Here is a 13,498-nt window from a genome sequence, read left to right as displayed (position 1 = left end):
CAGGAGTGTCAGAAATCTAATAAACATTAAAACAGCTCCTCTTCCATAACAAAGTAACAATAAGTTCAATAAATGTAGTTCATTAAACATGAGATCTCTGTTAGTAAATTATTTGTTCAGTGACCATTACATACAGTAGGTCTGTCTGTCGCAGTAACTTGACACTGAATCCTCTGTCCACTTGTACTCATAGGCCAACGTTAACCAAGGCCAGAGGTCTGGGGAACAGAGGAGCTCTCAGAACCACACATGCAAAGCGTTTGAGGGCCGACAGACCTCAGATCTCTTGATGTCTCGGCACTAATTGAAAATGCACCTACTTCTGAAGTCGTGGTGCATTCATATGGAGTCAAATTAGGGTCCGATTACATTTGTGCATGCGTATACCGATCTGTGTGTGCATAACCAGATGCATGTGAGCCTGTCGACTACCATGTTACATGAATATCTGATCCAAACAGCAATTTAACGTTCGAGCAACTGCATCACCTCCGCAAATCATGAGAATAATGTCATACTTCATACACATGAATATGAGCCATCAAGTCTGTCTGATCATTAAATATAATTAAAGTCATCAGTCAGAGGACTAGCTTGTTGTTGTGGAGCTTTCAGGATCTGCTGTGCCTCGTCAAAGGACTGAGACAACTGTTCATTAGCCAATCAGAGTGTGGAGGCAAATTAAGGTCACGTTATTTTACCCGGAAATTGTGTAATTTTAACCCCTCAAATTATAAATGCAAGCATGGTATAGCCCCACTAAGTCTACAAGTGGTTACATCTGGTTACCCACGCACAGATCGGTTTACGCAAGCACAGATCGGGTTACGCACACACAAATCTAATCTGACCCTAATTTGACTCTATACATTCAGGAGCTGTGGGCTCAGTGAAGCCCTCGGGAGGGTGGAGGATGGAAACATAACAACATAATAACTCTCCTCCCCTCTTCTGCTGACTTCCATGAATGTTCTCCATGAACCCATTTCAACTACAATCAAAATTACTGAGGAAACAATGGGCTGAGAGAAGAAACACAATGTCACAAAGAAGTAGTGAAAAAGAGGATAATGAAATGTCTTGCTAAGAATAGGAGAGATGGGAGTCATGAAGGGGAAGGTGGTGGGTTTGATGGAGAACGAGAAGCAAAGGAGACCTTTGAAAGAGATTCACAAATGGGAGCAAGACAGACAGACGGACAACAGGAGATATCAAAATAAGTGGGAAAAGAAAGTCACATTTTCTTAATGAGGGTGACTTTACCTTTTTGCGTTTTTTTGCGCAGTTTGTACCTTAAGCATATGTTTTGTCGCATTCTTTGACTATTGACTTTTGAGATGCTGGAGTCTATCCCAGCTGTTACTGTGTGAGAGGCAGATCACCAGTCAATCAATCTGACTGCATGTCTTTGAACTGGGGAAGGAAGCTGGAGAAATTCCACACAGACACACTGGACTGAAAAGGGCCCTTTTTGTCGTGAGGTGCTAAAAACAAGTGAATGAGGAATGAGGCTTTTACTCACCTGTGTCTCCTGAATGAAAAAAACACTAATACTAATCATTGCCATATGCCCAGCTGAAAAGTGGAGGACTTTTGACACAATGCTTTGTAGAGCTGCCTACGGCCCAAACAATGCCACTTCTAACTTTAGTCCATTCTTTGACATCTCATCAAGAAATCCATGAATGCAATGACTTGCTAAGATAAAAATCTGCATAGGAAGGTGGATTATTTGGCTGGATGCTCATTTCACTTTTCAGTGCTCCCATTTTGTTGCTTGACATAACTTCAGCTTCTGTACCTGACCCTAATTTTTGTTTCCAAACCCAACTAAATGTATTTTAATATTTGTAACTTTGCCTTCATGGCTGTTGACGGTTTATTGCTGCTGACATGGTGTCAAACGGTGCTTCTTTGAGTGAGCAGCTAAAACTTTGGTTTAGGACAAAACACATGAATATTTTTTACTCAATGTCTGGGTCTTACCAATGTCAGACATCTCAGGTACAGTGGCGAAGAATGGACCATCAGGGAATGTTGGGGCATTGTCATTAACATCCTGGACTTTGATGATGAACTCTGACTCTACTTCCATCGAGCGGTTTGTTTTTCGGTCAATGGCCGATGCGTGCAGGACGTATTGGGACTTGGTTTCGCGGTCCAGGCTCTCTGTGGTGTGGATGGCACCAGTTGACTCATCAATCTTGAAGACAGACCCAGCCCCATCACCAGACAGGATGTAGCGCACAGAGCCATCGCCTTTGTCAGAATTAGAGTGGAGCTGGGAAAATAAGTGAGGGAAGGAGAGTAATGCAGAGTAATGGCCAAGTGTCAGTTAACGGCAAGGAGCAGGCAGTGAGAAGCACAGTGATCCTATCATGGAAGGTCAGAGTGTGATAGGCTGTACCACTATAAAGCATCAGCTCTGAGTCTACCAACAACAGTAAGGACTTAGTCAAAGACATTTAGGAAGAAGTGCCCTGAGGAAGTCAGTCCTCTGGTACTCAAATAGTTTAACAGCTTATCAGTGATTTAGATTTAAAGGGGCCCTTTGTGTTCAGGTAGAGGTGTAGGTGCTTATCTGACAATATCCCTGGAAGTGAGCCAGCACAATGTCTGCTGCTACAGGCTAAGTTAAAAAATATTCTAAGAAATAAATCTTCTGTTATTAGTGTTTCTTGCTAAAGTACATGGATTTGTTGTTTAATGGAGGTCTTTGCCATTAAATAACCCAGAAACATGGCACAGTTGGTTTCACTGTAAAAGGACATTTGGTGCTAGAGCAGGTGTGAATAATGTAGTACTGTACAAAAACAAAGGAACCCCACCTCCCTGGCACAAAAATCAAACATTTAAAAGCACAAAAAGAACCGAGAGAAGACAAAGACAAGAAGCAGATACAGCAGCGCGCCTGAGCAGCAGCTGGCAAGGAAGAGCAGCGAGTGACATTTTGAGGCTAAAGTATTTCCCCCTGGGCATTTCTCTCCTGCAGCAGGAACAAAAGCTTGTGAGAGTGTGAAATATGAATCAAAAGAAGTGTGGGCAGGATGTAATGGTTATCAATTATAATCGGTTCCTACCCCTAGGGTGTAACCTCCAGACCACAGTACGTTAAGATCAGCTCCATTCCTAATGATAAGGTGGTTTTACTTTGATTTGGCCCATGCTTTAGACCATTTTACACTGATCTATTATTCAAAGGTGCATCATAACAAACAACACTAGCACTGCAGGATGACGTCTTCCATGTGGGAACTGTGTGGATGTTTCCTGACTTTGCCCTAGAGCAGTTCAGTTTTCAGAACTAGACTGGGTCCCTAGATGATGTATGTTGTTGCACATGGCTCAAATGTAGAAGAAGCATGAGAGAAATAAAAACAGCCACGTGAGCAGTGAGTGGTCAGCTGTAATTGCTCAAAGTGAAATATATTTATTATTTAGAGATTAGACTTCTCCACCCTGATTGGAGGATTCCCAATTGGGATGGATTGATTTTCACAGGACAAAGGCAGTGTATGCAGAGACATCCAGGAGATTGTACTGTAAGCACCAGTGTCTGGTTTTCCTTTGACGACTGTAGGTGCCAACCAGGGCCGGCCCTGGCCAAGTCTGCGCCCTAGTAGAGATCATGATTTTGTGCCCTCTACTCAGACAGATTCTCTCTCTGTTGTAGCTGAAGGTGCTGAGGAGCCAGGTCTTCCTTCTAATTGTGCCAACCAGAGCCAGTTTTCTTCTAAGGACTTTTTCTGCTAAGTGGAATGATGTAAAAAGGTGCTACATGTGACAGTGTGTCTTTGGAGTCCATCGTGACCCTCATATAGGGTACAGACCAAATGGCGTGGGAGCTGCTGGGCTTGAGTGTACCTGCATAAGCTTTGGGGCGTTTGTTGTAGCTGCATGTTTTGATCTCTGTATACAGTATTTTGAGAGTATATGAGTGTATTGAGGTGTGTAAAGGCTTTTGTGTAGTTGTGTCTATTACACGTGGCGAACTAGAACCCGGCCGTGCTCACTATGAGTGGGGGAAACAGGTTGCTGAGGCCTACAAACAAAACTAAAGGGGAGGACCCAAATGCCTGACCCGTAGACCGAACTCGATATCAATGGATTTTAATACATAAAAAAAAAAAACAAAGAGAAATACAAAACTAAAGTTGCTGCTTGGAAGAAGACTCACAAATAACAGGGAAGAAAAACTAAGACACATAGATAACTGAACTAAAAAACACTGCAATAAGTCCTGCAACAATGCCAGCTGCCAGCCCCTCAACATTATGTGGGGTGCAAAAAACACTGCTTTGCTGTCAAAAAGGACATTTCTATGTGACCCCAAACTTTTGAACGGTAGTGTACATTATATTATTGTATATAGGTCATCAAGTCAAAGTGTCAGTTGAGTAGGGTCCAGCATGTGTCAGTATTCAGTGACACAGGTGTTAGTATTCAGTGACACAGTATCGACACAGTATCAATACAGTTTTGCAATGTGTCGAAAGGCTTCAAGACGCCTCATCTACCCATTACTACCACTGCATAAGAGGGAAAACTGATTAATGAACCAACACTTGGAAACATATAACAAAAACATGTACAAACATGGAACAGTGCAGAACATGGACCGGACAAACCCTAACACAAAGGCCAGCAAGCGTGATGACCATAGTAACAGGAGACAATGAACCAACAAAGACTGTGCACAAACTAAAACCTTAAATACAAGACAAGACAGGTACACCAAATAAAACTAATTACAGGAAATCACAAGACAACATACCAAGACACAAAACCAAGAAGAAAGCCAGATTGCCCCCTGGTGGCGTGGAGTGCCAGGCTCGTTCATAAAACAAATAAACCTACAGATCTCTCATTATGTGCAGCAAAGCTAGGGCTGCTTGGGAGACTCACTGGTTGCATAGGAATGTACTGTAACTAAGAAAAATATAACTTATTAAATTGGGTAAAATGTATAATTTTGTACAAACCAAATTTGCTTAAGTGTTAATGTTAAAATGAAATATATTTTAATTAAACTGATTCATTTTATACTGTAAAAAACAAGGAAATGTAGTTAGAAGTGGGAAGTTGGGAGCCAATTGGCCAAAAATAGCCACGACAGAAACAAAAGGTAATTTTTGATTTACAGTATAATGTTTATCTTTGAAGAAGCCCTGCGATGGACTGGTGACCTGTCCAGGGTGTACCCTGCCTCTCATCCGTAGACAGCTGGGAGAGGCTCCAGTACCCCCGCGATCCCGCATGGGACTAAGCGGTAGAAAATTGATGGATCGATTTATGACATATTTCAAGATCTGAACCTATAAATTCGAAAAGGTAACTCCCTTTGGATTATCCCATCAGGGGCGCCAAAGCAAATGAGTCGCATAATTGATTTGGCAAGCTTTTGCGCCTTCCTGACACAACCCCTCTCTGAGGGGACTGAACACGTGGGGGCAAACCTATAAATTCAAAGATATGATAAAAGTCCACAACCTTGGAATAAACATAAAATAGGGAATAGAAAAAGTGAAATGGCCAAAAATGGTTACATAGAGACCAGAGGGTGAAGTTCGTAATGCTGTAATGCTTTCAGCAGAACGCTAGGTTTTGAGAGCGCTGGTCTACTCGTGGTTCCTAGAGCCTTTACAGTAAATCTAGAATGGGAGACAGAGCTTTTAGCTATTAGGCTCCTCTCCTGTGCGACCAGCTCCCTGTTCAGGTTTGAGAAGCTGACACACTCTCCACCTTTAAGATTAGTCTTACCTTCCTTCCTTTTTGATAAAGCTTAGAGTTAGAGATGGTTCAGGTCACTGGCAATGATTGTTAGTCACAGGAACCATCTCTTAAGCTGCAATAGACATCGACCGCTGGGAAACCTAATTCATTCTCTGAGCTCCTCAGTTTCCTTTTAACTCTTTTGTCCATTAACCTCCGATCATTGTTCCATGTTTAACTAACCTTGTCTCTTTCTAGTTGCACTTCCTCCTCTCTCTCTGTCCTCCCCACCCTGTCCACACCTACAGGTATCATCAGACTCAGAGCTATGTGTCTGTGATGGGCAACTGCAGATCTAACAAATCTTGAATGTGTCCAGTCCCTGGTCCAACCATCCTGCCTGTGCTCTGTTGTTGCTTGTTGTTGTTGCTGTGCTTTTCTCTCTCTCTGACCCCTCAACACAACCAATCGAGGCAGATGGCCGCCCACATCCAGCCTGGTTCTGCTGAAGATCTCTTTCTTGTTAGAGAGGGAGTTTTTTCTCTCCCCTATTGCTGCCAGACTGCAATTAATTGCAATTTAAATTGCAAACAATTGCTGTATGTAGGATCTGTTGGGTTTAGTTGTGTAAGGTTTTAAATCTTACCTCGTCAACATCCTTCCCATTTAAACCTACGTTTGGGTTTAGTTGCAGCAGTCACCATGCTTAACCCATCTTGGTGCCCTCCTTTAATTTCTAGCTTTTGATTCAATGCAAATTTCAAAATTTCTATTAAAATCTTCTTAATGCTCAGCAGTGTCTCCTCATGTTTCTTATGAGATGATCATATTAACACCATTCCTTTTAAAATGATTTCTCTATTTGATAGGTCTGCAGTGTGGGTGGACAGATTGATCCTAATATTAATAATATCGACACGAATGCTAGTATTGATATCGATCAATACCCTGACAAAAATATTGATACGTTTCTTGAATTTTTACTCCTGTATGCACTGCTGCTGTTTTTTCAAAGACGCGACCTAACTATCTTGTCTGTCTGCATCTCTAAGTGCCGGTGTGTAAGCGGCATGCCTGTGCGCCGTATGCCAGAGCGAAGCAGACACATACCAACCCCTACCACCTCTCCTTGCTTTGAGCTCTCACGTGACTCAGCGAGTCGGGCAAGGAAACAAACAAGCAGGAGGCCACAGACGAAGAAGGATGGAAGCAGGAAAGGGTAGCAGCATGTGGTTATATTTTCAAGCCAAAAATTAAACAATAGCAACCTGTACAATCTGCAAAAAGGGTGTTAATTATATACCACCAATGTATGTTATATCTTTACTGTTGAACTTTGTCTGGGCTTTATTAAATTAATACAATTTAAAACAAAACTAAAAGTCATGAAAATGTATTTATATTTGATAATGCATTAGCTGTCAAAAACTATCGGTATTGGTATCGATATCGGCGATACTTGTCCAGTATTTACTTGGTAACAGGTCGACTCCAAAGTTTACAGTATCGCCCATCCCTAGTCTGCAGCCACTTCAAGGCCTCCTCCAGGTGGACTACGCATGTCTATCACTGTTCAGAGCAGCGCTTGATCTTTAGGAATCCATTATTATGGTATTTACACTAGATTAACTTCAAACGCACCTTTACTGAGAACTCTATGGCAGAGCATACGATATTGACTGAAATGTTATGCTGCAAGTTATGCTCTGTGTAATTGTCTTCAATTTCTGTAAGGCTCAGGAAACGCGCCTTCATAATGTTTCTAGAGTGCAGCACACTCTATAATGATGGTAAAGAGCTGTCAGAGAGTAAACATGCCACTGTTAAGTGTCGGTTCAACAAAACATTCAAGCAGGTGGTGTTATTGTAAGCAAATGTATTTAAAACCAGCCTGGCTCCGGTGGCTATACAGAGAATAATGACACAAGGTAAAGTCAAGGCTTCCTCACACATTTCCTTGCCTCACTGCTCGGCCACATGCTTATGCTGCTGGTGAATATGAAGGAATGAATAAGGAGAAAAACAAGGGCGTAACGCTTAGTTTTGTGGTTAAGAAAGTCCTGCCTTACGTTCATACCCTAGTGTTTTGGGCTACGTTCTTCCTTCCTCACGTCCATCCACCTCTTGCCTCATGTCATCTCTAATTTCATCGTCCCTTCACACTTTCTAATCCTTAGCTGCAGGGAATGTTTTTGATTGACCAACTGGTTGGTGACATTACACTACAAAGTTAACTTTATCCATCCAACTCCTGCGGGTTAGCAGCTGTATAACGTACATCATGCATTTGAAGGAAACCTTACTCCGACAAAGTAAAAGTTGGGTTCAAACAAAGTGCAGCCCACTGAAACAGGTAGTACTCAATCATGGTAACCTGTGTTTCAAGGGGAAATGTCTGGTTCAGAGTGTATTCATACACATGCCAGTTTACAAAAAACGAATGTTAAATTGTATATCATCAACAAAAAATTGCACAGCGTTCTCCTAGAAACACGACTTCAGGATGTACTGTAGCACTACCTGACATTATTAGAGAGAATTTGTTTTGGATTTTTGCTAAATTACCTGATAGATTGAAGGTTGCACTTGTAATTTTCATGTTTTTATTCCTGCTTAGTGTGAATACACTTCTATTCTTTTCTTCTACTTACCATAGGGTACTTTATTAATCTTTCAATAATCCAAAAGTCGGCTTTCTAGTTTGCCTTTTTGTTTCTGTTTTCTTTTCGACTTTAACCCTCCAGTAAGATACAACTGTCACACGCACAAACATACACTATGTGTATGTTTGTGTTCATGATTCATGAGGGCCTGAGTCTGCATGTCACACAGTGCAGGGTACCCACACAGTTTTGGCTTGTGAGATTCTGGTCATGACTTCGGACATAATTTGCTGGTTGACCACACATACAAAAGGATGGTCTGGAATGGAGCTGAGATCGGCTGCCCATCAATCCATCATGATGTTGTACATCAACCATGATTCAAGCCCCATACTGAGGGTAGATGGTAAAAGACCTGAAACATTTCTTTGAATGGCACACTGTCTAGTCTGTTGATCTGGTTATGCAAGTACAGAAACAAGCAAGATGATATCTGGTTTCTCTGTACCAGCAAATTTCTCTCGTGATATATGCTGTGAAAATGCTGCCACCACATATAAAACACCATCTTTGGTATTAAAGTTAGTTGAGAAGAGAGAAGGTATCCAAAATATCTCTAAATGCATTGACATTGTGAGATCATCATCCACTCATCCAGATATACAACTTGCTTTATCTGCCCTTGAAAAGAACCTTTGTAAGTACGTCCAATGAATAGAGGAAAACATGGACAAATTCCCCACTGCTGCTGCTGCAAACACAAGACTTTTTCCTATTGAGGCATAAAACATAAAATTCCCCTTTCTCTGATATGCTGACATCAATTTATAGACATTAAATCTTTTTAAAAGACTTGCAGCAGCTGTAACGTGTTGGATGATAACCCCTTCATGTTTGGTAGACCATAAACAGTTTTAAAACAGGGGTGTCAAACTGCGGTCTTCAAGGGACATTGTCCATGCTGGTTTTCCAACTCTCCCTGCTGACTACCTTAAACAGGTGTGTCAGGTTGCTCATCCAGCTACTGATTGACTTAACACACCTGATCAAGCAAGCAAGCTCTGGGAAGGGAGAGTTGCAAACCAGCAAGGCACTGGTTTGAGTTTGACACCCCTGGTTTAGAATATTTCCATCTAAGAATCTTTCAGACTATTACGTACCATCTGTTACTATGGGAAACGTCCACTTTCTGTCCAACAAGCTGGATGAGCTAACAGCGCTTATGCTCCTGCAGCGGGTACACTGGGAGAGCAGTCTCACTTTCACAGAGACATGGCTCAACCAGGATACACCGGACTCTGTGGTCTCTGTCAACGGATTTACGCTGGTGCAGGCACGGCAAAAAGGAAGGTGGGGGACTGGCGGTGTTTGTGAACGACACATTGTGTAACCCGGACCACATCACTGAAAGAACAATTCTGTCACAGGGACATTGAACTGGTGGCAGTCAGCATTCGGTCGTACTACCTTCCACGGGGGTTCTCCCATGTGTTAGTAGTGACCGCTTACATCCCTCCGCCACTGTCGCGTGTGAGCACGTGCACAGCAGCATGTCCCAGCTGCAGACAAATCATCAGAATTCCCTGATTCTTCTCTCCGAAGACTTTAACCATGCCTGCATCCCCCTCTCCGCCACCTGTCCAACTTCACCCAGTATGCAAACTGCCACACAAGGGACAATAAAACTCTGGACCTTTTCTATGTGCTAATGTCAAGAACGCATATACCTCTGCACCCTCCCCCCTTTAGTACGCTCTGATCACAACCTGGTTTATCTCTCCCCTGCTTACAAAGACCGTGCAGCGTTTTTCCAACAATAGGCCCTGGGTGACCACTCAGCCTAGAAGGATTTGTGCAGAGTACAGAGGGACTTAAAGTACAACATACAGTTGTAGCACTTCAAAGTGACCACCTTTTTTACCGCAGTACGTGCGCGTCGCCAGCGCGCCACGTGTGCGTCCCTGACTAAGGATTTTTAATCTTGCAGCAAGCTGAAAAAAAAACAGGGTGCTAGTCTCATTTTAACCACCAGGTGGCGCAAAGATGTGAGAGCCGACTGTTCATTTCTATCTGTGTCTGCACATTAAGGACAAAAAACGATGTCATGGTATTGTATCATTAAATGTAGAGTAGTTCAGTTTATATTATATTTAAAATTTTTTATAAATGTATTATTATAAATAGTATAGATTATTATGCGTCTTTGCTCGCTAGTGCGCTAGTGTTTGTTGTCAATTGCCGAAGCTGCTGATGTTTTTACAGTTTCCAGGCCAGCCGAGAGACACAGTCCCTCCTCCAGCCAATCCAATAGAATAATATAAGTATAATAACATAAAATAGGAATCTATATTTATTCATCAATCTGTGTTATAAATGTATTTTATATGCATATTTGTACTCGTCTTCTGGTTTGTTGATCATGAGGAAAAAATACAAAACAAACTGGATTTGTTTCGTTTCGTCCTATCTTTATATGAGCGACAAACGGAATTCAAGTGTTGTTGTTTTTTCGACACAAGGCACGGAGTTGGATTTAAAGCTGATTTTTCGTTTTGAGAAAAAAGCAGAGAACGAAAAACGAAGTCGTTTTCTCGTTATAGCAGCGTTTAAGTTTAACCAAACTCTTAAAATTTACTCCGACCGCAATGACCTATAGTTTGCTCTGACTCTGAATGAAAAGCCCGAATGACAGATGATGTGTCCAGGTAGAGCTTAATCAGAAATGTATGCATGTGATAATGCAGGCAACAGGAGAATCGGGGAAGTGGCGTCACCGTCTGAAGCAGACGTGATGTGACGTTCCAACGATGGTGCTGAGGAGCCGCTTATTCATAGGCAGATGACTTGGATCAAGTTGTCAATGCGCGCTAGTGTTTGTTGGCAAATGCTGATCTCGCTGCTGCCTTTATACAGTATGTCCTCGTGTGTAAGTACTGTGTCGGGTTTGATTTCCCCCTCTAGAATAAATCAAGCCGTTTTCTAGGTAAATTGTCCAGAAAATAAAATACAAAGAACATCCGCTTCCTTATTTGTCTTGATATAAGCGAAAAACGGAATTTAATCACAACACCGTGTTAAAACCAAATAAACGAGCTGAAAACAGTGTTTTTAAAACTAGATCTGGAATTAGATTTAAAGCCGTTTCCCGTTTTCTCGTTTTGTGGAAAAAAAGATTTTATTCTGGGGGACAAATCAAACAGTTGGAACATACACGGACCGTTTTCCGTTATGGCATTTATGCAAAGCAGTGTGTTAAAAACGAAAAAACAAGCTGAAAAGATTTAAAGCCGCTTTCCATTTTCTCATTTGGTTTCAACGATTTGGTGCAATTAAACAGTTAAAACACTAAGACATAGGCAATGTGCCCTTTAAACGGAAGCTGCATTATTATACTTTACCGTAATGAAATTTACCACAATATCTGCAGAAAAACAATGTTTTATTACACAGGCAACACAGTGGATTTGGAACTCGCTCCGCGCGAGTTACGGCGTCTGATGTTGATTCAGTTGCAAAGCAAACTTCAAACCCCATCCCCTACTACGTATTGGCACAGAGACATTAACATATTGTCTCCACTCGGTCAATAGGTGTAAAATACTTTAGCTCCGAGACAAAGAAAAGCTCCATGGGAGATCGGGCGCGTGATCAGCTGCACCTACGTGGCTGTGAGACGCCAAAACCTTTCACTTGATTTTTTTAAATGCTCTTCTTATGGTATTTCACACAAGTCTGGCAGACTACCACTGCTAACTTGTAGAGAATATCATATAATAAAAATGAATAAATTGTTTCTCTGCTGCTACAGCCTCGGCTGCGTTGGGTTGTTAGTGTCCCTTTCACCTGTACCATATGAAATGTGTTCCTACGAAGTTGATCAGTCGCTTTCAGAATCAGAATCAATTTTATTCCCCAGGTTTGAACAGGGCAAACGTTATTTTTATTTACAAAAAAAAATTAAAACGTTCACATGTGATTTGCCCGCTTTGATGTAGACAAAACCTGTCAAAGCGTTTTACTTTACATTCCGTTTATTTCGTTATTCCCACTTTCATATCTGTCTGATAAATAAAAGTGGGCGGGGCTATCAGTCCCGTAGCAAAGGTAAGCGCTGACTGTGGGGGCTGGGCGCATTAACATACAGGACAAAGACCTGTGTTCCTCTGCTTCAGCCTCCTCCTTCAGCCTGTTGTAATTGCAAACGCTGCACTGAGGTCTCTTTTACTTTGATGAGTTTTGTGTCCATGCGTGTGTCACGCTGAAAGCGGCTGGTGAACCTCTTTGGAACATGGCTGTAGCTCTGCAGTGACTTTATGTGGTACAGGTGAAAGGGAAAATAACGAAATAAACGGAATATAAAAAGGAAACGCTTTCAAGCGTTTTCTGTTTATATTTTTAATGCACATTTATTAAAACTGTACTGTCGTTTTTTCGTAGTTTTTGGTGACGTTACAGTGCAAACCGTATGGGATTTTTTTAAACAAATAAAAATAATGTTTGCCCTGTTCAAACCTGGGGAATAAAAAAGATTTTGTGATTCTGAAAGCGGCTGATCAACTTCGTAGGAACACATTTTCATGTGGTAGAGGTGAAAGGGACACTAACAACCCAACGCAGCCGAGGCTGTAGCAGCAGAGAAACGCAGATCTTTGTCCTGTGTGTTGATGTGTGTTTCCCCTTCCCCCAGTGTCCCTGCTCTGGGACGTGGATGGCCCCGCCCACTTTCATTCACCAGACATGAAAGAGGGAATAACGAAATAAACAGATAACAGATAAACAGTTTTCTGTTCACCCAAACTAGATGGGTGTACAGTCATCTTTTCAGTAATTTTTAGCATTTGCATGTTGTTGTAAATGAATAACGAAATTAACAAAATCTATGTTTGAAAAAACTGTGCAGAGATCCGTGTCTACTGGAAAGCGGGCAGAACAACGTCCGTCTATGACTCACTGCCGAAACCGGCTGGTGAACCTCTTGGTAACATGGCTGTAGCTCTGCTAAATAATACAGGCAACCAGCCCTATTAATCATTTGTTATTTTCTTGTATGCCAAAATATAAAAATGTTCAGTAATTACAACTTCTGCTTCCACCGGGATTCGAACCCAGGGTAAAAAATTGACACATCAAGGCTGTTAAACAATAAACAAACCATTACACCAGGGAGGCGTTGATCCGGGGCT

The 13,498-nt window shown here is 41.8% G+C and overlaps 1 protein-coding gene across 5 annotated transcripts in view; it reads right to left on the bottom strand.

Moving 5' to 3' along the window:
• Positions 1-13,498, bottom strand: part of LOC114843939 (cadherin-18-like) — a 58,386-nt gene that overhangs the window by 25,992 nt on the left and 18,896 nt on the right. For all 5 annotated transcript variants that reach the window (XR_005896866.2, XM_029130812.2, XM_029130813.2 and 2 more), the window contains one exon: positions 1,987-2,281. Coding sequence is in view for 4 of the 5 variants with exons in the window: in XM_029130812.2 (XP_028986645.1) it covers positions 1,987-2,281 (295 nt within the window). In the remaining variant the exon portion in view is untranslated. The remainder of the gene's footprint in view (positions 1-1,986; positions 2,282-13,498) is intronic.

This window comes from Betta splendens, chromosome 17 (genome assembly GCF_900634795.4).
Source record: "Betta splendens chromosome 17, fBetSpl5.4, whole genome shotgun sequence".
NCBI classification, from domain to species: Eukaryota; Metazoa; Chordata; class Actinopteri; order Anabantiformes; family Osphronemidae; genus Betta; species Betta splendens.
Note: the sequence above shows the minus strand (reverse complement) of the source record. Positions and strands in the feature narration are given on the sequence as shown.